General features: G+C 40.8%; 1 protein-coding gene across 1 annotated transcript; it reads left to right on the top strand.

Moving 5' to 3' along the window:
- The first annotated feature begins 10,179 nt into the window (after nucleotides 1–10,179).
- On the top strand, nucleotides 10,180–16,321 carry LOC308389322 (tumor necrosis factor alpha-induced protein 2-like). Its single transcript, XM_080870662.1, has 12 exons — nucleotides 10,180–10,258; nucleotides 10,482–10,715; nucleotides 10,973–11,615; nucleotides 11,869–11,980; nucleotides 12,188–12,310; nucleotides 12,908–13,002; nucleotides 13,118–13,210; nucleotides 13,313–13,436; nucleotides 13,539–13,658; nucleotides 13,753–13,908; nucleotides 14,756–14,877; nucleotides 15,595–16,321. Exons 2-12 carry the CDS (start codon nucleotides 10,535–10,537, stop codon nucleotides 15,743–15,745), a joined length of 1,920 nt encoding a protein of 639 aa, XP_080726788.1. The 5' UTR covers nucleotides 10,180–10,258; nucleotides 10,482–10,534; the 3' UTR covers nucleotides 15,746–16,321.
- The last annotated feature ends 8,802 nt before the right edge of the window (nucleotides 16,322–25,123 follow it).

The raw sequence follows: 25,123 nt of genomic DNA, 5'->3' as shown, positions 1-25,123 counted from the left end.
TTAACATGTTTAATGCTTTGTATTTTCTTTTATTTAATCTCAAAAAGTTCCTTAAAAAAAGTCAGTGATCACTGTTGACCTCCCTCGGCTTTTATTACCGCTAATCATTTATTTAAGCTCAGTTTTTAAAACCTTAGGATGTAACTACAGCCCAGCCCATGCAGCAGTATATGAATGACTAACCTCGTATTGTGGATGGATTATCTCAGTTGTTCTCCTGGCTGAAGTTTGGTCCTTTTACAGCATCCTGCCATGCGATTACATTTGTTCCTGACCACTGAGAACACTCACGTTAACTTTTATCGAGTGGAAAAAAAGTTAGCTTGTTTATATTATGCTAACATAGCTGTGTCGCTAGCGGTCACGTAGCACATCATGACCAGCTAGCCAAACTTCAGTAACCCTACAAACGTCACTGCTGTTTAGTTTTCTGTCTTCATTTATGTTGGAAGTGATAAGAAAGCTGTACATTTTAATTTGTTTCCAAAACCCCGCAGTCAGGACATGCTATATTGTATTTAGATGGAAGCTAGCGAGCTAACTTCCTGCTAACTTCTAACTCCGTTAAATGTCATAAATTCCGTTTTCATGGATGCCTGGATGTTAAACTCAGTTGTTACACCTGGTAGATAACGCTGATAATTTTATTAAAGATGAAAGACTTAAGACAGTGTTTTAACTCTCAGTAATGCCACAGTGATCATTTGATATGTGGACCTGCAGCAGAGTTTAGGCCCAGACACGGCTAGTGACGTCAGACTGAACAATCGGATAGTTTAATTTTTCTATTGAGAAAAAGTTATTTCGCAATACATATCGTTATCGTTCTATCGCCCAGCTCTAGTCGGAACCCATCTGTCGATATGGACTTTTTTATTCTGACGAGCTTCTGTGATTCAGAAAGACACACTCCCTCCACTACAGAGGTTTAAATGCAAATGTAGCACAAACGTTAACAAAATTTCTACATCATATGAGTCAACTACATTCTGCACAACCGCCCTAAACCTGTTTGATAAGCTGCACATTAATCAAACAGCTATGGAATGTATCCTACAAATTTAGGTCACATAAATGTTAGAAACCTGCAATTTCCAAATCTGAGAAATCTGAATTTTAGAAGTGAAATTGCTGGAGGTTTTTTGTAATTTTAGAAAAATTAGAATAGTTTGATTAGCATAAACAGGCCCTAAGTTCAAAGTTAGGTGCTATTAACACCCTACTTTGAAAAGCACTGCCTGCTTTGTGGCATCTGCTTCCTCTGTCATTCTATCAATGTAGGTTTTACGCTCTTATTTGCTCTAATGTAGGCTCTTAGCCATATTGTACCATATTAGCACTAACACACACTCATTTCACCAACTATAAAATACACGCACTCAGATCATTGTTCCGCTGTCAGAGTGGCATTGTGAAGCAGTGAACTGGCTTAATAAAGGCACTGAAATACTGAAATAGAGGCACGTCCTCAAACTAGAGCTGAACTTTTGCAGATAAGAAAGACATTCATCTTTCATACAGTGTTACAACAGCACTGGCTTGAAGACTCCTCAGCAGGACCCAAGACTTAACAGTTTATAGTTCAAAGTTTTTATTTCTGGAATTGAGAAACTGAGAAGGCTTGAAAAAACTGGTCAGACAGTCCGAGAGGGCAACTTTGGGAGAGAGGAGAATTAGTCCAGGCCAAGTTATATGTCAAAGATTGCCTAACGGTGCTAAAAAGCTGATGATGATATGATGATATGTCTGGTTTCTGTGGTAAGGTGATTCAAATGACTGGTAAGTATTTGGCCAGAATCTTCCAGATGAAATAGATCAACTTCACAGGTCAGTGGGTATTAAAGGGGTGTGCACTCAGAAGTCATGTAGTAAAGACTGGAAACCAAGAGAACGCTTTGTGAACTAGAGCCATGACGAAACCTGATTATTACAGATAACAATCTGGTGGAGACTGGATGTTGATAGTCCAACCTATCAAAACTACTGACCATTGCAAGACCGCGACACAAAGACAGCACTAACAGGTGGATGGAAAATGTAATTGGTAATTTACATGCTGTTATGAGTCCCTTGCCAGTCATGTTGACCATTGACAAGTGTGCATCAGCTAGCAAACCACAGTGTATCTTCCTAATAAAGAACCCATTCAAGTATGTTTCCTTTACATCACCACTATGCCACATCATTTAGTTATGTGTTCCTCATCAAAGGATATTCAACCATAATCCAAAGCAATGGCTTTAAAATAATTTGAACGTGGCAATGGCACAAAAACAACATTTGATTTATAAAACAATAATCCCCGCAGAGGTTAAGCAAGTCTTTAACTCATCATCTAGCTATTTGACAAAACAGAACAACACCCCCTCCTCGCCCTCCTGCCCCTGTTAGAGACTGCTCTGTTTCTGTTGCAGTTGGTGATTGTATTTCTGCCTCTTGGTCTCCTTTCATAGTTTCTCTCTTTGCTGTCCATGCCAGTCTTCTAGATATACCTCTGATCACTAACCACAAACCATTGCTAGCTGCTGCTCACATATAAAAAGACCATAACAGTCAGGGGTATTTTTGTGCCAGTGTTTTCTCCACAATGTCAAGAGCCCTGTCATCCTTTAAATGTGACTCGAGCATCACTAAAACAGGCTTACAGAATGTCTGAAGTCCTGAGAGAAGCACACATAGCATTATGCACATACACATAGCACACAAAACATAGCATTATGCACTTTGTTTTAAAACATCTTGAAGATCACAGCTTATGTTCAGCTGCTTTTTATAGATTTTAGCGCTGCATTTAATGCTATCTACTCTTTTCTTTTTTCCACAAGCTAAAATAATTGGATGTACCCTCCTAATCATTAAACTGTATCATTCTTATTTAAAGTCAATAACACTGTGACCCAGCTGAAAGCAATGAGTACTGGTGCTGCTCAAGGTTGTGTTAGAGCTCCTATATTTTTGCACTTTCTAAAAATGAAGTCTTGGCTAAGCACATGCAGAACTATTTTTAAACACTCATATGATTGTTCCAAGGTCAAGTCTGCTTCACAAGAAAACGGATATGATGATTTCCAATAAATGACAGTTTGTGGCATTGTGTTAGTTTTGAACGGAAAGAAAACCCGAGAGAAATTTGGAGTATCCGTGGTCACTCTGTTGTACAGGTTCAGCCTGATAAGTAGTTTGATGTTTACAGTGATAGCAGATTTACTTGGAGTTTTCATGTTGACTGGGTTTGCTCTTTTGAACAACAGATATTACATTTTTTACACAGACTGTGCATATAAAGTAAATAAAATCATGCTTCTTTTTTTTGACTGTAGCACAATGGCATGGTGGTTAATGGTTACCTGACAGCAGGAAGCAGGAAGGGCCTTTTTGTGTGGAGTTTGCACATTCTGAGTACTGCAACTTCCCCTCGCAATACAAACACATGCATTTAGCATGGTTAGTTAGTTGGTGATTAACTTTTGTGTGTTAGCTCTTCGAAAGACGAAGTGGTGATCTGTTAAGGTTTTACCTTGCCTCTCACCATATGCATATCCATAGCTGGGACATGCTCCCTCAGATAAGGATAAGTGGAAGATGTCTGTGAAGGTTCTCAGTCATCCAGGTCATCGTAGTCAAAGGAGCTTGCAAAGAAAAGCGTCTGGACTTCTTTAAGTTACTTGAAGACGTTTCACCTCTCATCCGAGAAGCTTCTTCAGTTCTAAGGTCAAATGGTGGAGAGTCCCAGATATAAACCTAGTGGGAGTAACCCCCCACAGAGGGACAAAAGGACCCCCTGATCATCCTCTAATCGCCTGAGCCAAGGTGTGAAACTGGGTGTGGGTCCCAATCAGCCAGAGTTTCGGGTGTGTTCATTGTGAAACCTGGCCCCACCTTATCATGCGAATTCCTGAGGTCAGATGGCCCAGGATGTGAGTGGGCGTTAAGGCGTCTGGGAAGGGATCTCAAAACTGGATTATAGATGGCAGAGAGTTGGTGTCGTAAACCCCCGCCTCTGTTCAAAGATGGTCGCTCACAGTGAACATACAGATGGCTTCTTTCACTCCTCTTTCAAACCATCTGTCCTCTCTGTCCAAAATGTGAACATTTTATCACAGCTTTTATCACAGCTTCTATCACAACTTTCGAGGATGCCAATGTTCACATTTTGGACAGAGAGGACAGATGGTTTGAAAGAGGAGTGAAAGAAGCCATCTATGTTCACTGTGAGCGACCATCTTTGAACAGAGGCGGTGGTTTACGACACCAACTCTCTGCCATCTATAATCCAGTTTTGAGATCCCTTCCCAGACGCCTTAACGCCCACTCACATCCTGGGCCATCTGACCTCAGGAATTCGCATGATAAGGTGGGGCCAGGTTTCACAATGAACACACCCGAAACTCTGGCTGATTGGGACCCACACCCAGTTTCACACCTTGGCTCAGGCGATTAGAGGATGATCAGGGGGTCCTTTTGTCCCTCTGTGGGGGGTTACTCCCACTAGGTTTATATCTGGGACTCTCCACCATTTGACCTTAGAACTGAAGAAGCTTCTCGGATGAGAGGTGAAACGTCTTCAAGTAACTTAAAGAAGTCCAGACGCTTTTCTTTGCAAGCTCCTTTGATAAGTGGAAGAGAATGGATGGATAGTGTGTGGATTTTGGTCAATATCATGGTACTGCAGATCATTATAAGCCAGCGAGCAAAGGTGGTGAAAGTCTAAAAACTGTGTAAGTTAATAGACTTATCAGTACAACTGCTAAGTTGTAAAAATGTAAGGGTGGGTTAGAGATCCTAAAATAGAATTTCTCATAGGGATAGTTTATTTGCATAAAGTAAAATTATTTCAAAGAGTTCATATTTCGTGATTAGCCCACAGAGTGTTTCAGACGAAGCACAATCTTAAGTGAGTTTAAAAGAGTAGCAGCTGTAATATCAAAGGAATCCTTAAAGATAATGTCCACTCTGTTCAGGCTTTAATCATCTGCTTGTGGCACATTTAGGAAGCGAGCGCTTTAATATTTCACAATATTACTGGAAATATTGAGCTGGCTGAACACACATGACACTATGTGTGGCAACAAAAGGCCATTACAGGCTAACATGTAAACATCACCACACAGATTATGAATAACAGAGTCAGAGGAAGACCAAGTAGCAGACCTTTAGTCTCAACAAAAGCAGTGTGATAGTTCAGTGGTTGCTTTGTTTAATAAGGACAGAAAAGAAATGAATATCATTGCTGGCCCATTATAAATACAATAGATTGTCTGAGGTGAATATATTTTATAAAGTATGAGTGCAGAAAACCAGGTAACTCTGCAGGATTCATATGTTGACTTGCAGGCCAAATGACTGCGTAAAAATGCATATTTTTAAATAAGCAATTACTTCTGTTGACCTTCATTGTCAAGTTCTTTATTTCCTTTGAGACCTTTTGCATCCATAAGATAACACATAAAGAGCAAATCTTAGTTTTTGATATGAAGTCAAGGCTTTTGTGCTACATTAAAAAAAGTGTAAATATGTTCTCAGATTGTGTTTTCTTCTTCAGAATGCAAAATGAGTGGAAATTATGGGTATGCGTATCATGGTTTCTGTGTTTTTCCTGGTTATGCTTGGACAAGAACACCTTTGACCTCCTCTCGCAACATCCCAGCATTAATAACTGCAGACATCTGGAAAATGCAGCAGCAGATGAATAATAACGGGGCTATTTCCTGTAAAGTCTCCCTTGTCTTATAGCAGAACCATAGTTCCACTCGCTCTGGCTTTGGTAATTGCGGTGTCTGCCAGTTCCTGTTTCACCAGCTGCTTTCCTCCATCACAGAACTTAGAAGGCAACAGTTCTGATACTTTCACTTTTTCATTTAGCCTCATATGTTTTGCAAAGACTATTTTGTATTAACCCTGTGGTTACATGTCAAGTTGCACCAATGTCTTGTGACATTGTGGGAAAGAATTTAAAATTAAGATATTATGAGCAAAAAACATGAAAACGCCTCCTCTTCTGGAAACAGGAGAGACAAAAAGCTTGTTTTACAGCATCCCAATTTATGATCTTCATGTATTCAAGTTAAAGGCCCCTACAATTATATTTAAAAAAAAAAAGGGGGGGGGGGGGGGGTAATACTTGAAACATGAATATACTAGAGCAACAATTTCTTTATTTTACATTTGGTTTGGTTAAAGTCTGAAATGGATTCTCTATATTTTATTTCAGGAAACAATCTCAGATCAAAAGACCAGCAGATTTCTTCAAAATTTCATTTTCTCCAGTGGCCTAACTTTGTTGGCAATTTAAACATTTATATTTCCATCACGTTTGTCAAACTCCACTTTCCACTGTCAGTTCGAACTCAGAGTTAAACGGTAGGATAAATTTCTACTAATTTCTACTAATTTATTATCCCCAAATAGGTTGAAAGCCTGTTTTTGAAACCAGAGAAACACAAATTAGGTGTGTAATCTTTTTAAAAGCTCAAGTAGAGTTTGAAATAGGAAGCTTACTGATAAGGGGTAGTACAGTCTATATGTGCGTGAGACACAGAGAGATATCAACATCAACATGTTTTGTGTAAAAAGATACAATTCCTCTATGTGACTCCCCCAAAAACAAAAAACTAGAACTGAAATATAATAATCAGTTAAGATTTTGGGTTTTAAGGGAATCTAAACTTTACATCCAGCTATGAGTGTTTTCTAAACTTTCAAATGAAAGAATCACAGAAACCTGTGAAAAGAAAAGAAAAATGGCAAACAGTTTCTTGTAGGTACTATTGGTAGTAGCAACTATTCATCCTCTCTTTATTTTATGTATGAATGGCCATAGGGCCATACAACTTTTCCTTCTTTTTATGATTAAGACAAGCTGAAAAACCTGTAAAGATATACTTAAATGTATGACTTCCTTCACATTTTTCAAAGCAGTCCAGGGTGCCCATTTGGAGTTTTGGTTTTGTTCCTGGGCCTCAGAGTACTCAGACATTACAATCAGTGATTTAGTTGCAGTTTTTAACAGAGCTTAAATGTCTTTCATAGCCCTGAAATAAATGTATTGCTACTTCTTTTGTTAACAATACCAGTACGTTTAGGTCACATGCATGTAAGCTAAGCGCTGTTTGGAGGATACCTCACATTTTTGTGGCAAATAGTAGAAAATAGTGTTAAATCTGTTCAGGCCTGACACTTCTGTTTTTCTTAAGGAAGTGAAAATATTCTTTATGTTCCTCCTTTTGCCTAGATGTTTTATGAACAGTAGTTGTACAAAAGCAAGTATTATGTGTGCAAAATATATATATGTGGAATTAAGTTATTAAGCTCCTGAGTGAATGTGAGATTTTGCCTCTTAAACACATCTCACCCACTATGAGGTTTTACAGTTTCACTCTCATATCATAGGTGCAAACTCAGAGGAAGCCCATATAGGTGCAAAAACAGTAAACGGAGAAGTGTTTCTCACTGTGTGACTTTGCCAACATCCTCACATCAAATGGTATTTGCGTACTTATTTGCATCTCGTCCTCGACTCAGTTGAGTTGATCTGCTGCTGAGACTCGACTGTTAGTTGCTGCATTAAGGAAAAATGTGTTCGACATTTCCCCGCTGCTTCCCCCGCAGATCCTGCAGATCCTACAGAGTGAACGGTAAGACTGTTACTGTATCACAGCAGCAGATTTAAGTTATAGGCAGTAAAAACCACACAGGTCGAATGTGGCTGACACTTTTAACTGACAAAAATGTTACTATAAAAATCAGTTGAAGTCATTTAAATTGCAAAAGAGACACTTTGAATGTTTCTCAATTGCTGTTGCAATTTTGTATGAAATCATAGAGGGTCTTGAAGGGGAAGAACAATTGCCTTAGATCTGAAAAAACACCAGAGCAAGAAAACAAAACTGGTTTTGACCTTTTGTGCCTCACTTTAGTGGTTAGCGCTCTACAGCAACAAGCGGGGCCTTCATGTGGAGCGTTTGCATGTTCTTCCTGCACCTGCGTGGATTTCCTCCCAAAGTGTACGAGTGTGTGCTTGTCATTCTCTTTTTGTTAGTCCAATAATTACATCTCCCAGATCAGGATAAAGAAAGAAAGGCATCTTAAATGGACTGGTGTTTATATAGCGCAACAGAGCAAAGAGCTAAAGGGTTTAGAGGAGCCTACGCAGGGGTTTGTGCGTGTATGTGTTGTTGTCATTTCTCCATCTAGACATCATAATACTTAAAGCCTTCAGGGCGCTGCATTAAACAATACATATTATTATAGGTGGTGGCTACAAACACATTCTCCCTGTTGGGCATCCTCAAAGCTTTTATCTCTTCCTCTCAGCTTTCACCTTCCTGTCTGATCCTGCCTTGCTCCAACTCATCTCCTGGCACCTCTTCCACAATGTTGAGTAAAATCCTTTCTGCCTGACCAAGCTGTTGTTCCTTTTAATTTGAACAGAAAGTCTGTGTACTCTGTTTGCCCAACCGCCACTAATGTGGCATCAACAAAGAGGCCACTGTGTCCTTTTGAAAGGACTGTAAGACTCATACAAATTGTAGAAATGGTGTTTGATGCTATTTGTCTTAAATTAAATGGTGACATTTAGCTGGTCTATGTTCCTACTCTCACTAATGGCCAAGAGCTCTTGGTAGTGACCAAAAACATGAGACTGTGGATACAAATGCTGGAAATAACCTTTCTAAGAGGGTAGGGGGACTTTCACTTAGAGATGGGGTGAGAATCTCAATCATTCGGAGGGACTCACAACTGCTGCTCCTCCACATGGAAAGCAGCCACTGGTGTGGATATGTGACTAGGGAGCCTCCTAGGTGAGAGCTTTCAAGCATATCCAGCTGGGATAAGGCTCTCAGGCACACCCCTACACTGGAGAGATTCTCCTGGATGACCCAGGAACAGCTCAGTGCCCTATACTGGAAGAGCTAGGGAGAGAGAGATCTGGGTGTCTCTGTGTAGACTGCAGCCCTCTGTAACTCAGGCCTGGATAAATGTTTGTTTGACTTAGTAAAAGATATACCTGCAGTGTGTATCCACACAGCAGCAGAAAGGTCAAAGTGGATGTCAGTCGTTTAAAAGATGCAATGTAAACACCAGAAAGAACAATATGAAACCAAAATAAGTAAGTAAGTCATACTGGACTTTTTCTGTATTAAAACAAAATAACAGATCTAAAGAGTCTGTTCACATGTACAAATGAACCTTTAATAATTAACTGATACCCAAACCAAGTTAAAGCATCATTTACTTTTGTGACTGCATTAGTGTGTTATTCTGGTCCTGAATGCTGCTGTAACAACAGAAAATTGCAAGGATACATCATTTGGCAGAAAGAAAAATCATTTTAGTACTTGTTCAGATTTGTTTTCAAACATTTTATTTCATTTGCTTTTATGTTTGTCTGTCATAACAGTCAGCTCGATGTTTCACTGAGTCACCAAACAAAAGCAAAAGTCTTTATTTGTCAGTGCCATCCAAAGCATACTACGCACCGAGACTTTCTGACCTGCAAAAAAATCTGGTTGAGTGTGGTGGTCTGGGTTGAGGTTTGGCATTATTAGTTGTCATGGTTCTGTTTTTTTTACTTTCACAAAATCACAAACTTCCACCTTTAGCTTATTTAGGAGTCTAACAAATAAGTGAGTCATACTGATTATAATATCTTTTCTTTAAAAAGCAGACAAAAAAACACTGACGGTGTACTTAAGGCTGGTCAATGTTTAATAAGGATCATCACCTTTTTACACTTTTTCTGGCCATCAATTTTAGTTGGTTACAAAATAAACACTAAATGGCTAAAAACATAACATTCTAGTGAGCTTTTAGTGTTGTTGTGCAATTGACTTGCTAATGGCATAAAAATAAAAGTACAGGATCATGAAAGTCATAAAGAAAGTATGAAAGACTGTACAACATTTCCTAACAGTCGACAAAGTACCTGTTAAGAGAAGTTGGTCCAGAAGCCACATAAGACAAATGCTTCTGTGCTAGTGCTAAAAACAGCACAGCTTTCTGTGTGTGTGTGTGTGCGCACGCACGTGTGTGTGTGTGTGCGCGCGCTTGTGTGTGTGTGTGTGTGTGTGTGTGTGTGTGTGTGTGTGTGTGTGTGTGTGTGTGTGTGTGCGCTTTGGAAGGGGAGGGATTGCATGTGTGGCTCTGTGGGTCTCTCTGAAATTTCCCTACATCGTCTGAGCGGGAGGAGCTTGTCTCGTTAGGCATAAAAGCTCACAGCAGCTGCAGTTACTTTCAAAGCAGTGACTGTGAAGCTTATGTGAGTAGAATCTTAATGAATTTTTTTGATATATATAATGTGGATAGTTTGTTTGGCAACAAAAATACTTTTTACAGACTTACTTTGGCATATTGTTGTAATTAGAATGGATTTAATCTATTTTTAATTTCACGGTCATGCTATAAACAAGGCTAAAATGTTTAGTTTATGCCAATCATATTAAAAAAATGTATATTAAAGCAGGTTTTTTTTAAAATTGCAGATTTCTCAGCACCTTTCTTGGCCTGTTGGTCACGTTTTACAACCTGGAGAAGAATGCGGACACAGTCGGATTCATCCACAACAGGCACGTCCAACAGTTCTCCTGAACAAACTTTAAGAGCTGGAGGAAAATGGTTTAAAAAGTTCTGGCGAAGCCCCACAGGTCAACCCAGCGACAACGGTCCTTCCACTACTGATGGACACCAATCACCTACTGAAGAAGAGCGGCCAGTTGGTAGGTGACATACATCCAGCTGTTATTAGCTATTTCCTGTTAACCCTCTGTATCTCAACTAAATTGTGTTTTGTGTGACATATTAAAAAAAGAAAGGAAATTGATGTTACGGTTGTTCCACGAAATAGTGCTGATGTGTAAAAAACACCTCTATTACAGAAATAAGGTTCTCCATTTCTTCCAGAAATGTTAAATACCTTATTTTAGGAGAAATATGAACTGTTTAAAGATTATTTATCTTTGTTTTTGTCCACCAGTGACTCCTACTTTTGAGGAATGCCTTGAAGGACAATACCTGTTTGAAGCCACTCAACAACTGATCAAGAGGGAGAAACATCTGTTTGGAGAGATAACAGAGGCTGATGCACTCAAAGCTCACGAGGAAGCAGTAAAAAAGCTTGCTGCAGACTATGAAGCCCTTGAAAAGCGTTTAGAGCAGACCGTGCAGCAGAGTCTTTCTCTCAGCTGTGAGGAAGAGGTGTTTGCTTTGATATCAGCAGTGAAAGCCATCAAGCTTGAGGAAGAGCAGGACCTGGGGAGACAAAGATGCCAGACACCACCAGCCTGGAGGCCCAAGAAGTGGAAGGAGCACCATGACAAAGTGCTCCATGAATTAGTGTATAGTCGTTTGGAGAACCCATCGAGCCCCACTGGTGATCAGGTGAACCAGTCCTCGATCCAGGCAGACATCCAGTCCATGGGCAAGCAGCTGAAGGAAGACATGGAGTGGGTGGTGGATGTTGTGAAGAACTGCTACCCACCAGAGATGGACATCTGTAACTTTTATGCAAGACAGTACCATCAAACTTTCAGCGCAAGACTCAAAAAGATTGCAGACTTTGTTCTGGATGACAAGGACTGCAGCTTCCTCCTGCGATGGGTGAAGGAGTTTTATCCAGGGTAAGCCACCAGTTCAATTATTGTTTGAAGCAGCATCTTTCTGTGCCTAAACATGAGGATGTCTGTCAGTGTGAGGTCCTTCATTGGTTTTAGAAGAATAAATACCTGAGCAATTACAGATAGTGAATAATAATACAAATGTAACGGCTAATTTCTTGTTTTCTTAATGTGCTAAATAAAATGACATTTTTGTAGACTAAACACAACTTGGGGTGTTTATAGAAACTCATGTGTTATCTGCTCTGTGTACCAGAATCCTTGAAAAACCTGAGCTGGCCAGTAATATCAATACTGAAGCGCTGGGAAACCTGCTTCCTGACGAGTTACTGAAACCTCTGGAGGAGCAGTACCTCAGCAAACAACAGGTAACACAGTGTATCTGAGGCGTGTATCCAGTTAATCAGTATGGTCATTGCAGGGCTTAAAGTGAGATGTGCAAGACAAGCATCAAAGAGTTGTTGGTTTAATTTTTTTTAACATAATATTGTAGATGTAATTATTACTGTCAGTAATTAAATCTTTACACATGAAAGCGGTTTAAAAGTGACAGCTGTGTGTTGTTGTGTGTTTAGAGCGACCTGATGATTTATATTGGCCGAGTATTGGATGAAGCAAAGAAAGAGTGGGATCAAGGAAAGGAGCCGACAAGATATGATGGTTGCTACTCCAGTCCTGTGGCCTATGATGTCATCCAGGTACAGTTGCCGTAGAGTTGCTACAACTTGATATAAAAGAGGCTGAAATTGATGCTTTTATAAAAAGGTGTTAATATAAAGTGAAAGGCGTCACTTGTGTTGGCCTGCTTTAAGGGTCCTTATCATGGGTTCGTTGACTTCTAATTGTTGACCATTACTAACCATGATTAGAGGCTTTGTATACATTGCTATGTCAGAACTGTGCAATAAAATTATTGTGGTGAAATATTGACAGAACATTGTTTTGATCATAGAAGAACAAAATGTGCAGACAAATATTTTCCAGCCTGCTGCACATATTAACCAAACTGAAAAAGACTTCTAGAAACTTTGAGAAAAAGATTAACAAACAAAGAAAGGACCGTCATTTTTGTTTGGGTCATTTATAGAAACTCGTTTACTGTCAGATCAGCGTCACAGTTTCAAACCCTCCCATGGTTCTGTAGTTTAATCACTTGGGTTTGTCACTAACATTGTAAAGCACTGGGTTTGGTTCCTGGTGCTTAACTGGATCTGAAAATGATGGAAGTGCATTGCTGTGTAAAGTGCTTTGAGTACTTGAAACTGCCACTGATTTGTCAATACATTTGTCTTCAGTTGATCAACGGCATGGTGACATCAGCACATATAACTGTAAGAGACCGACACAAGGCCCAGGAAATAACATCCAACCTGACAGACTTCATGCAGAGGTAACAAGGCTTCACAAGGCTGTCTTTTAAATATTGTCATTTGAAAATACATTTTAGTTTAATGTTTGGTAATAACAAGATAATAGAAGTGAAAACTGTTTTTAATCTTCTGCAGGTATAAAGAGTTTCATGAAGACATCATTAAGCAGAACAAACCGCACAGCAAAGCTTTCATAAAGGCAAACCTCAGCTGTGTCGAAAAGTTCAGGTATGTTTCTGATCCAGTTAGATGGAAATTCAGATTTTAACTTCATCATAAAAGGAGAATACTTCACTGTGAGCTAATGTGTCCTGTGTGGTCTGTCTAAAGGGACTTCTTTGAGAAGCACGATCTGTTCCCAGAGAATGTGCGGGAAAACTGTTTGCAGGTCCTGACTGAGATGAAACAGTCTGCCCACACTTATTTATTAACTCCTGTGCACAAGATCCTCAAAGTAAGTTCTTTACAACTGCAGATATCAATAATCCTCAGAATTAAATCCTAATATGTTTTAATCAAAGATTTTAAAACAATGTGTTATTTGTTCCTCACACAGCCACACTACAAGAAGGTGGGAACCAGTGACTGGCTGAAGAAGAACACGTTTGAGAAGCTGCTGAACAGCACTGAAGACCAGCTTCAGGAACTTCAGGGTTCGACTCAATCCTGTCATCAGGTAGAAACATGACAGCGTGAAACTTTGCTATGAAGCCATTATTACCAACTTTTAAATCAATGGACTAAAATATGATTTTGTTACTTACATTCAGGAGCTGATTGGTCGGCTTCAGCAGGAAATGACAGTAGAATATGTCCAGAGGCTCCTGAAAGGAGAGGTCAAACTGAAGGACAAGGATCATCAGCTGAAGGCTTACGAGACTGTGCAAGAAAATGCAGAGAGACTGCACGAGCTGTTTGCCAGAATGGTGAGACTTGATCTTTAATGCACACTTTAACTGAGACACAAATAAAATCAATCAAGCACAAACACTGATCAGCATAACATTGTTTGACAGGGTGAAACAACCTTAGTCACAAATTCAGCTAACATCAACAACATCTGTGTAACTGAAAGAATTTAAAATTCACATATATTTACCAGTGTTAAATATCAACACTTCACCAAGTTTTTTGATTCATCATAAGCATCTGATGGAAGACAACACACTGCTCAGTAGACCATTTTAACACTTTTATTACTTCTGGAAAGGAGATGCGTCCTGCATGACACTCTGCCGCGAATCTTGAAATAATGATGTGCACTTACCAGTTTTATCACAGGGTGTCCCGCTCTAGTCTAAACAACAGTATTACACAAGCATTCAGTAGTCACATTGCATAGCATACCTATAGGTTGTTGTCTGTTAGCTGCAAGACATCTTTTCTCAGCTCTGGCGAGGCTGCGACTTTTCCATAGTCCCTTCTAGTAAATTTCCACTGGCAGATGTTCCCTGTTATCAACTTCTGCAGACAAGCGTGGGCAGGAGTCTCTTACATTTCTATCACTAAAAGACATGCAGTCTAAGGCCTTTAATATCTGGGCCACGTCCATTCATTACTACACTATATGATTATATGACACTTTAGTTAATATAAAGCACAGCATTGAGGCACTTCAGATAATTTCATTTTCACATTTAACACACCAGCTGGAAGTTCCAGTGCAATTACTCCAGAAGAAAAAGCATCATTATTTCCAAAAACAGCAGCTATGCTGATTACAGTTTGGGGAAACTTGCAGACTAAACTGACGTCACTGATTTGTCTTCACAGGGATCCAAACAAGACTGGTTAAAGGAAATCCTGACCAAGATTGCAGAAGTGCTAAAACTCCAAGATATTCCTGCCATACAGATGCAAATCGTTTCACTGGGATCTGCTTATCCCGACCTCAGGTAACTTTTGAATTGACTCAGACATTATTTACTTTAATACAGAAACATACAGAGTATAACTCACACAAATGTAATGTGCTCTCGTTTTTTGGGACCTGTTGTATCAACTGTAACATAAACAATAAGGACAGAACTATATCATGATAAGAGGTTTGTGAGACATTAGGTCAGGATAAACAATCGTACTTTTCAGAGAGAGCTGAGGGAAAACAGGAAGCAGACTGAGCGAAACATCTTAATTGGTTTCGGATCTTGTGAGCAGGATGAGCTACATTCACGGGAACTAACATGAGCTAAAAGTAGCTCCACCTATTGTCACATTTCCAACAGAGGTGGGCTGAGACATTTTCCACCTCCCCTCTTCTCAGCAGTTTAAAGAGGTGTAGTAAAGTGTTAATGACAGCTGTTAGTGTTTGCAGGAAGGATGTGTGTCAGGAGCAGAAAACTGGTTACACAAAAAGACATAACATGTCAGTGAAACACAAGTTTAGACGGGATCAGTGAAGTTATAACTTTTTCTGTTATTCGTATGTTGAAAGTGAAATAAAAGATTGCAGATTATATTTAGCTAAAAAAAATGCTCAAATTTCTTTATATTTTTTCTTTTCTATGTCAAATGTGGCAGCTTTCACATGACAATCCTTTTTTCACAGTCTCTGACTTTACATAGAGAAAATAATCTCTTTTTAAACTCTTTCTTCTTTCTGTCACCAACAGTGAAAAACATGTTTCGGCTCTGCTCAAACTCAAGACAAACATCTCCAAAGCCGACAGGAAAATCGTCAAAACCACTCTGTCAGACACACTGAAAGAGAGCCGTGCTGATCCTGGAACCCGGAAGTTTTTCTCCAAAGTTGAAGTCAGATGAGCCGCACATTTGCTTCTTAGAGTATCACTGACTGAGAGTGTGGTTGCAGAGCAGCAATATTATTGTGTATTATATTGTGTTACAGTCTATCTCTGTAAAGACATGCAGAGTGAATGCCAGGGAAAAACATTGGTTCAGATGCTACTTAGACTGAAATCCCGATTATACGCAGACTCTGTGATGGTGAATGTTTGCTGTAGTCACTGTATGTTACTGTATACATAAGCTAGATGTCACATTCATGCTGGTAATTTTTGTGCATTTCATGTAAAATGTATTTTTGTAAATAAGTATGCAAGTGTGTGTTTTTACACACTTACAGACAGGTCAGTGTCATTCTATTATATGTCGTTTTGTTTAAAAACTACAATGGTGTTAAAGTCTAATATTTTCATGCCATAAATAGTATTACAGAGAATTATAAATGTCTCATGTACATAAAAAGACGTAAGTTCAGTTTTTTAATAAATGTGCAAAAACCAGCTCAATTTGTTTTTACGATTTACTCTGTGTTTAGTAGATGATCCACATGTAAACTGACTGTAGGGTTTATAGCAGGGGTAGGTAACCTTTCTGATGGCGATTGCCATTTAAAATTTCCTCAGAAGTCAGTGTGCCATATGATTGCATTAGCAATAAATTTAATAATGCTCTATATGAACAGTTACACAATATATAGAACCATTTTATAGAGTTATATTTGTTTGCAGATGTTGGCAGCTATCAGCGAATAGTTATCAGCTACTTTGAAACAAAAAAAGACACTTTTTATCCATAACAGCAAATGAACTGTACAACGGAAAATACAAATGCTATTTATGGTCTCCTCACAACAATGATAAGAAAAATAAACTAAGCCAATATGGCATGTCTGTTAATACAGAGATACACATGTTAATGTGATCTTTGGTCTCCCACTCAGAGACACAGGTCTCCGAGTGTCCAGCATTCAGACGGCTACCTGAGGACTCATGTGAGAGAAAATCTGCTCACACAGACATGTAGAGCCAAATACTGTCAATAGGCCTCTGCAATGTTCTGAAGACAGTTAAACTTGTCAGATAGTGATGTCCAGCAGGTGAAAATGCAAGCTCCATGAACACGCACAGCTATGGATTCCAGCTGCTTCGATGTTGCATTAACTGGCATTAACTCAGCCAGTTAAAGCGAGACAAATCCAGCTGCACATTAAAGATTTGTGGTTTGATCAGAAAATAAAACATTGGTCCATACACCTGAAAGTCCCAAAAATGCATTGCGTCTCGAGTCTACGGATGTATCTGTGTATCTCCGTGGTGCTGATGCTGTGCTGAAGCTTTTGAAGTGTCAGAATTGTTACACCCTGGCCTAGGCAACCGGCGTGCAACGCAGGAAAATAAAAATAAGGAAAAAACACACGAAAAAAAAACACTAAGGCTCTCCACCAAAATCCCCAAAACGGAAGTGTCTCAAAACGAAAGTATTGACAAAACCCATTTACAGCTATTTACAACAAACTTTTTATTTACAACACGGGGGCAGATCACGCACATGACATACTGAAACACAAGGCTTAAATACATAGAAGGAGCAATCAGGGAATGGACCACAGGAGGGAAACACAGCTGGGGCAAATTAGACCTGACGAGACAAGGAAGCGTAAACTGAACACACTAAGATGACACAGACTTTCAAAGTAAAGCAGGAAATACATGACAGTCACGCAAAAAACAAAACACTGACAACACCGAAACGTAACATTTCCCCCCACCCAAAAATCAAACATGTAACCCCAAGTGAAAAGTTTGATCCAGACAGACAAAGCCGATGAAGGCTGGAGCGGTCTCACGGACCCTCCAGCAGATGACGAAGGCTGAAGCGGTCCCCCGGACCCTCCAGCGAAGGCGGATGAAGGCTGGAGCGGTCCCTCGGACCCTCCAGCGGAGACGGACGGCTGAAGCGAAGGCAGACGAAGCTGATGAAGGCTGGAGCGGTCCCACTGACCCTCCAGCAGACGACGAAGGCTGGAGCGGTCCCTCGGACCCTCCAGCGAAGGCGGATGAAGGCTGGAGCGGTCCCACGGACCCTCCAGCGACGACAAAGGCTGGGGCGGTCCCACGGACCCTCCCCCCAGCGAAGGCGGATGAAGGCAGACGAAGCTGATGGAGGCTGGAGCGGTCCCACGGACCCTCCAGCAGACGACGAAGGCTGGTGCGGTCCCCCGGACCCTCCAGCAGAGGCGGATGAAGGCTGGAGCGGTCCCTCGGACCCTCCAGCGAAGGCGGATGGCTGAAACGAAGGCAGGCGAAGCTGATGAAGGCTGGAGCGGTCCCACTGACCCTCCAGCAGACGACGAAGGCTGGAGCGGTCCCTCGGACCCCCCAGCGAAGGCGGATGAAGGCTGGAGCAGTCCCACGGACCCTCCAGCAGACGACAAAGGCTGGGGCGGTCCCCGGACCCCCCAGCGAAGGCAATCCCGGACGAGCCCCCATATGTTACACCCCGGCCTAGGCAACCGGCGTGCAACGCAGGAAAATAAAAATAAGGAAAAAACACACGAAAAAAAACCACTAAGGCTCTCCACCAAAATCCCCAAAACGGAAGTGTCTCAAAACGAAAGTATTGACAAAACCCATTTACAGCTATTTACAACAAACTTTTTATTTACAACACGGGGGCAGATCGCGCACATGACATACTGAAACACAAGGCTTAAATACATAGAAGGAGCAATCAGGGAATGGACCACAGGAGGGAAACACAGCTGGGGCAAATTAGACCAGACGAGACAAGGAAGCGTAAACTGAACACACTAAGATGACACAGACTTTCAAAGTAAAGCAGGAAATACATGACAGTCACGCAAAAAACAAAACACTGACAACACCGAAACGTAACAGAATGTGGAAAGCTAACAACGTCCCTCTGACCAGTAGGCTAAGTTATTTTTAGCCAATTACAAGTTGAATCTGGTATTTGGGTTTGTTAGCTAAGATACCGTCATAAAGAAGCAGCACAACTAATGTGTCTATGCAAGCTGATTTGTGATGTGCACCGCTGGCGCGGCCATTTATTTTTTGATGCACCTTCTCAGATTAATTCACTGCGTGTCGTGCCCAGGGCTGGACTGGGACAAAAAAACAGCCCGGGCATTTTGACTAGAGACGGCCAACCAGGTATTAAAGCCATAAAGCCTTTGAATGAAAACAAATGCTGTTGTGACATTGATGTACAGTCTAGTTGGTATATGTATGATTTCTATACATTTTATATCAGATAAAAACTTTGGTTGTAAGCTTCAGATAATTATTTAATAACAGCCAGACATTTTAAATGAGAATAAGGAAGTATTTCTTTGTGCCCCCCTTTCCCTGGCCCCTTGGCAGAACTTTGCTAGATCCACCCCTGCACAGTTACCAGCATCAGCTACAAAGAAACAGATCCTGGTGTTATTTGTCTCTCAGAAACAGTTCATAACTTCCCTTCAACTCATTCATGTCACCTAAAAGGTAAACCTGTTTCTCCATCACCTGTTCAGCTCTGATGATTCAGTAAGGACATCTCCTGGTTTCATCTTCATGTTTCCCTCTCACCACATATCCAAACCAACATCATGACCAGCAGCTTTACAGCTGTGGCTCCAGCAAACATCAGCTGATACTAGAAATTAATATTAAATAAATTCTAACAACATCTGATCAAGCTTAAACGTGCTGCTGTTGTTTAGCGCGACATCCGCTGGCTTCCCCGTTCTGGCGCAAAGTGGGCGATAAACAAACAAAAGAGATCATTGACAGTGTTGGGGAGTAACGGAATACATGTACCGCCGTTACGTATTTAAAATACAAATTATGAGTAACTGTATTCCGTTACAGTTACCGTTTAAAAAGGTGGTATTCAGAATACAGTTACTTTGTTGAGATAAATGGATTACACTGCGGTACTTTCCTGTTTCATATAGTCGCGGGTCAGGACTGTTTGGGTTTTGTTTGACAGCTACGTTCTGTTGTTCCAGGCGGCAGCGTTACGGTTGCCATGGTTACAGGGCGACACGCTCTCTCTCTCTCTCTCTGCGACTGTGTGTTTCCTGGGTGTGAGAGCGCCTTTTCGTTGTTGTTGTTGTTGTGCTAAGCTAACAGGCAGAATGCTACAAGCATAGCTCTAAAGAATGTAGCATCATGGGCAGTGTAGTCCGTGTTGCAGGGAGAATGGACTGCCATACACGTTATGTGTCTGTGAGCGCGAGGAGGGAGAAAAAGGGGAGTGGAAAGGTACGAGTTGTCATCGAGGAAAAACGGGAGCTGGAAGCATGTAAATATAATAATAACCACTTCAGCCAAGAAGAGAGCCTGACGAGCCCAGTTGTAAGTAAGCTATTAAGACTCGACTGTACACCGTGTTCCTGTTTTCCTCTGAAAACAATAAGTTCCGTTGGAGCAGTCTTTCAATGCCTCTCTCTGTCTCTCACAAGAAAAGTTGACCCACACAACAAAGTAAAGCTATTTTTCGGCTACGAGCCAACAGGGACCCCGCCGTATTAGTCAGAGGTCCCTTTACTACAGTTCGGAGTCGCGGACCTTCAGTAACAGTAATAAATCACACAGCAATAGTACATTCATGTAGTTGTAAAAAGCATGATAATATATTAAGTAATCCAAAGTATTCAGAATACGTTACTCTCATTGAGTAACGTAACGGAATACGTTACAGAATACATTTTGGGGCATGTATTCTGTAATCTGTAATGGAATACATTTTAAAAGTAACCTTCCCAACACTGATCATTGATCAGTTTCATGATTAAAGTAGCAACAGGAGAGAGAAGGGAGAGAATGAGAGGAGAAGAAGAGGCAGCTGACAGCGTAACGACAGAATTAATCCACCTTTGTGTCTTTTTCCATCCTAGCTGAAGTCCGGGACAAACTGCGTCCCTTCTCAGCTCAACATAAAACGCGTAATAATTTCTCTGAATGCGGGACGATTCCGTCTTTTTACGGGACGGTTGGCAACTCTACTAACTAACCTTATGAATAAAATAAAGTTCACTATCAGTAACATCATAGCACCCACCCAGCTGTATAGAAACTCCATCATGCTAGCTAGTAGCTGTACGAGTTATTGTAACTGACTGTAAAAAGTTAGCACAACGAAAATAAACTCAACCTAAACTTGGTTTATATCTGGCCCAGATAGACTGCAGGTCATAACTTCTTACCTGAAGTTCAGTTCACCTGACACTCGGACCAGCGGCTGCCTCGGGTCTCTGCTCCTCCTGCCTCCCCTCTCCCTGATCCACCTGCCGGCCTCCACCACTTGCTAATGTTACTGAATCTGTGCAAGCTCCGCCATAGCCACCACTAAATAACTTTAGTTATTTTTACACACCGGCCAGCATCTGGCCAATCCACCACCTTTCATTGTTTATACCGTTACAAAAAAAAAAGAAAGAAAATTAATTAGCATGGCCAGTCCAGCTATGGTCATGCCATCAGTTAACCCACAGTTGGCACGCGTGCCTAGGGTTGCCGACCCCTGGTTTATAGTATGTGGAAAAAACAGCAATAGTACTGGCAACAGACAGGGAATGGAGTTACAGTTAATGTCTATAATAAGTATCAACATATGTTAAATATAAAAATCATAAGAATGATAACTGCAGGTTACAAGTGAACATGATAGATGCTTGGCTACAAGATGAACAGCCACAAGGAGCATTGCCCTCCATGGAGGAGAAGACTAGAAGCTAAAATCAAGGTAGCACAGAGGCAAGTTAACCATTAATAGTTCAGAAATGGTTCCAAAAATAAGTAAGTACATAAGTAAGTAAAGTTTATTTATATAGCACCTGTCACAGACATATGTCACAAAGTGCTTTACAAGGTAAAAACATAATACAGTCATAAAATACATCACAAAAACCCTGGTCTAATTAAAAGGTTTTTGAAATAAAAATGTCTTTAGCTGCTTTTTGAAGGTCTCCACTGAGTCCAAGCCCCGTAGTAGTAGGGGAAGTGCATTCCACAGTCTGGGTGCAACAGTTTGGAAAGATCGCTCCCCTCGGTTTTTAAAATGAGTGTGGGGGACCACTAAAAGGTTTTGGTTTGATGACCTCAGGTTACGAGTGGAGGTATGTGGGGGGCATTAACTTTCTGTAATGCTCTGAAAGTTAAAACTAGAATTTTAAAATGGAACCTGAATCTGATTGGTAGCCAGTGCAGCGACTTTAAAAAAGGGGTCATATGAGCACCCTTGTTCGAGCGGGTCAGTAGCCTCGATGCAGTTTTGAACAACCTGTAGGCGGGCTAGCCCTTTCATGTTTAGACAAGTAAACAGGCTGTTACAGTAGTCAAGTCTTGTAGAGATAAAAGCATGTATTATCATCTCGAGTTCACTTGTTGACACGATGGATGTTTAGAAATGTTCCTCAAGTGAAAAAAGCAGGTTCCTACTATCTGATTTAAATGTCCCTCCAAAGAAAAAGCTTCATCAAAAATACAACCAGGTTTCTAAGGTTATGTTTCTGTGAGGAACCAAAGTCACCCAGTCGCCGTTTAATATCAGGTATTTCACTGCCTGGTGCAATAATCAAAGTTTCTGTTTTGACCGGGTTTAGCTGTAAGCAATTATTGTTCAACCATTGTTTAATGGTGGTTAAACAGTCAATCAGATTGGAGAGCTTATGAGCTTCAGCAGGCTTAAAAGAATAATATAGCTGAATATCGTCAGCAAAAAGATGATAAGATACTTCAGGAAACTGCTGTATTATCTGACTTAAAGGAAGAATGTATATTAAAAACAGAATAGGTCCCAGCACAGAGCCCTGAGGAACTCCACAACAACTCTGTAGATTCCGACATGATCTGGTTTGCAGACACACTAAAACTCATTTCAGATATATAAGATGAAAACCAGTCTAGAACAGAGCCAGACATCCCAACCAGGTCTCTCAGTCTGTTTATCAGGATGGTATGGTTGACTGTATCAAAGGCTGAGGTAAGGTCTAACAAGACTAGGACTGTGTATTCTCCGGAGTCTGCTGACATCATAATATCATTAGTAACTTTCAGTAGTGCTGACTCGGTGGAGTGCAACTTACGGAACCCAGATTGAAAACGGTCATGGATGTTATATTTCTCCAAGTATGCCGTAAGGTGGACAGCTACTGCCTTCTCAAGGAGTTTTGACATAAATGGGAGTTTGGACATAGGTCTTACATTTTGAAATAGTGTTGGATCCAGGTTGGGTTTTTTGAGCCTTGGTTCCACAATGGCATGTTTAAAAAAGCTGGGGAACACCCCAGTCTAATGGGAAACATTAAAAAGGTTCACAACCCAAGGACCAATGGTGTCAAAGGCATTAATAAAAAGCTTAGTGGGGATAATGGCTGAGGGGCTTGAGGATGGCTTCATTTTGTCCACCAGGGCTGCTATTTCATCATATGTTACAGTTGTAAAAGTCGACCAGGAGTACAAAGGGAGTGCCTGACTCGGAGAACAGGAAAGCCTTGGGGAGATTTTAGCATTGATGTCATTAATCTTATCAACAAAAAATCGGAGGAGTTTATTACTATCTACTTTAGAGAGTACATCTAAAGGTATCACATCTGGGGAGACAATTGCACTAATTTTGTCAAAAAGAAACTTGGGATTTCTCTTTATTTTTGTTATGAGTCTAGAAAAGTATTCTGATCTAACAGTTTTCACCGTGTCACTTAAGGAGAGCATGAGATCTCGAAGATGGAGCCTGTGTAGTCAAGTTTGGTTTTCTTCCCTAGTCGTTCTATTTTGCGGCATATTCTCCTTAAGTTTAAGATAGACTCATTTATCCAAGGGCATGCCTTCTTTTGTAAAGCCGAGCTTGTTTTAATAGGTGCCACTTGATCCAAAATGGATGTGCATTCCCTATTAAAAGACTGAATAAGAACATTTACATAGTTTCCGGTAAAAAGTAGAGACCTGTCAAACATAATGGAGAACCTCTCAGCAGTAGTCTCAGTTATTATGCGTCTATGAGTTTTTAACTTCACAGGCGTTTGTTTAGAGCTAAAATTGAGTTCAACAAAGATACAGTTATGATCACTCAAATGTACATCCTCAGCAAACACATTGCCAATGTTGAGGCCCAAGGAAAAAACAAGGTCCAAGGTATGGCCTTTTACATGGGTTGGACCGGAGACATGTTGGACAAAGTTAAAAGACTCAGATATAGATAAAAGTTCAGCTGCAGAGTTAGGTGAGGCATCATCAATATGAATGTTAAAATCCCCAAGAATTAAAACTTTCTCCAGCTTGATAATAGAAGATAAGAAGTCCATAAAATCCTTTAAGAACTCAGTAGCAGGGCCAGGAGAGCAATAGACTAAAACACAATAAAAGATGTTCGTAGAGCCCACCTTAATTGTTTGCGACTCAAAAGAAGAATTGTTTTCAGTTTGCATACCTCTGCAGGTGAAACTGTCCTTAAAGACAACAGCAAGTCCTCCACCACAGCGACCTAAACGGGGGGCGCCCAAGTAAGAGCAGTCTGCATGACACTGTTCGTTTAGGTGAATAAACTCGCCATCCCTCTGCCATGTTTCAGTGAGGAACAGAAAGTCCAGGTTTTTCCCTGTGAAGAGCTCATTCAGAGAGAAGGATTTGTTTGCGATGGAGCGGGCGTTCAAGAGCGCAATCCGATTAAAAGCTGGCAGCACAGGTTTCCCATCAGCTCTGTCGGCATGGAACTGACAGCAAACACTGTGTCCGCACGCGAGGTCTCCAGCAGCGCCACGGAACCGGCGGGACCAACCACCGGTTGTGCGATGCAGGCTGTGAGGGCCCAGCGGTGGGGAGATAATCGGCAAAATCCAGAGCATCAGATGGGCAGGATCCACGCTGTAGTGGCTGCAAGTACGTGTTTCCAATCAAATCCGGAAGGGTAACTGGCAGCAGAAACCGGGGACGCCTCCAGACGAGTCGGGAAATCTCCGATCTGTAGGCTCGTCTGATGTGTACCTGGATACCGGCCCTACAGCCTCTTTTCCTCGATTTCTTCTTGGAATTGCTTAGGGCACGTTTCGAGTCTCTGTGTAGACTGCAGCCCTCTGTAACCCAGGCCTGGATAAATGTTAGTTTGACTTAGTAAAAGATATACCTGCAGTGAGTATCCACACAGCAGAAAGGAGGTCAGTCATTTAAAGGATGCAACATAAGCACCAGAAAGCACAATATGAAACCAAAGTACATGATGGCAAAGGTTTCTGTTGAATGTCAATAAAGTAATAGTCATAGTTGATTTTTTTCTGTATTAAAACAAAGTGATCTAAAGAGTCTGTTCACATGTATGAATAAACCTTTAATAATTAACTGATAGCAAACCAAGTTAAAGGATCACTTACTTTTGTGGCCCTGACTCCGTTAG

Source organism: Rhamphochromis sp. 'chilingali', assembly GCF_963969265.1.
Source record: "Rhamphochromis sp. 'chilingali' genome assembly, chromosome: 21".
NCBI lineage: Eukaryota > Metazoa > Chordata > Actinopteri > Cichliformes > Cichlidae > Rhamphochromis > Rhamphochromis sp. 'chilingali'.
The sequence above is the reverse complement of the archived record's forward strand: the minus strand, read 5'-3'. Positions and strand labels throughout refer to the sequence as shown.

Bases quoted from the DNA above. Each gene is read 5' to 3' on its own strand.
- LOC308389322 (XM_080870662.1), top strand. From the start codon at position 10,535: ATGCGGACACAGTCGGATTCATCCACAACAGGCACGTCCAACAGTTCT. The intron at 13,437-13,538 runs GTAAGTTCTTTA...TTCCTCACACAG, and splicing joins CTGTGCACAAGATCCTCAAA to CCACACTACAAGAAGGTGGG. The intron at 14,878-15,594 runs GTAACTTTTGAA...TGTCACCAACAG, and splicing joins TCTGCTTATCCCGACCTCAG to TGAAAAACATGTTTCGGCTC.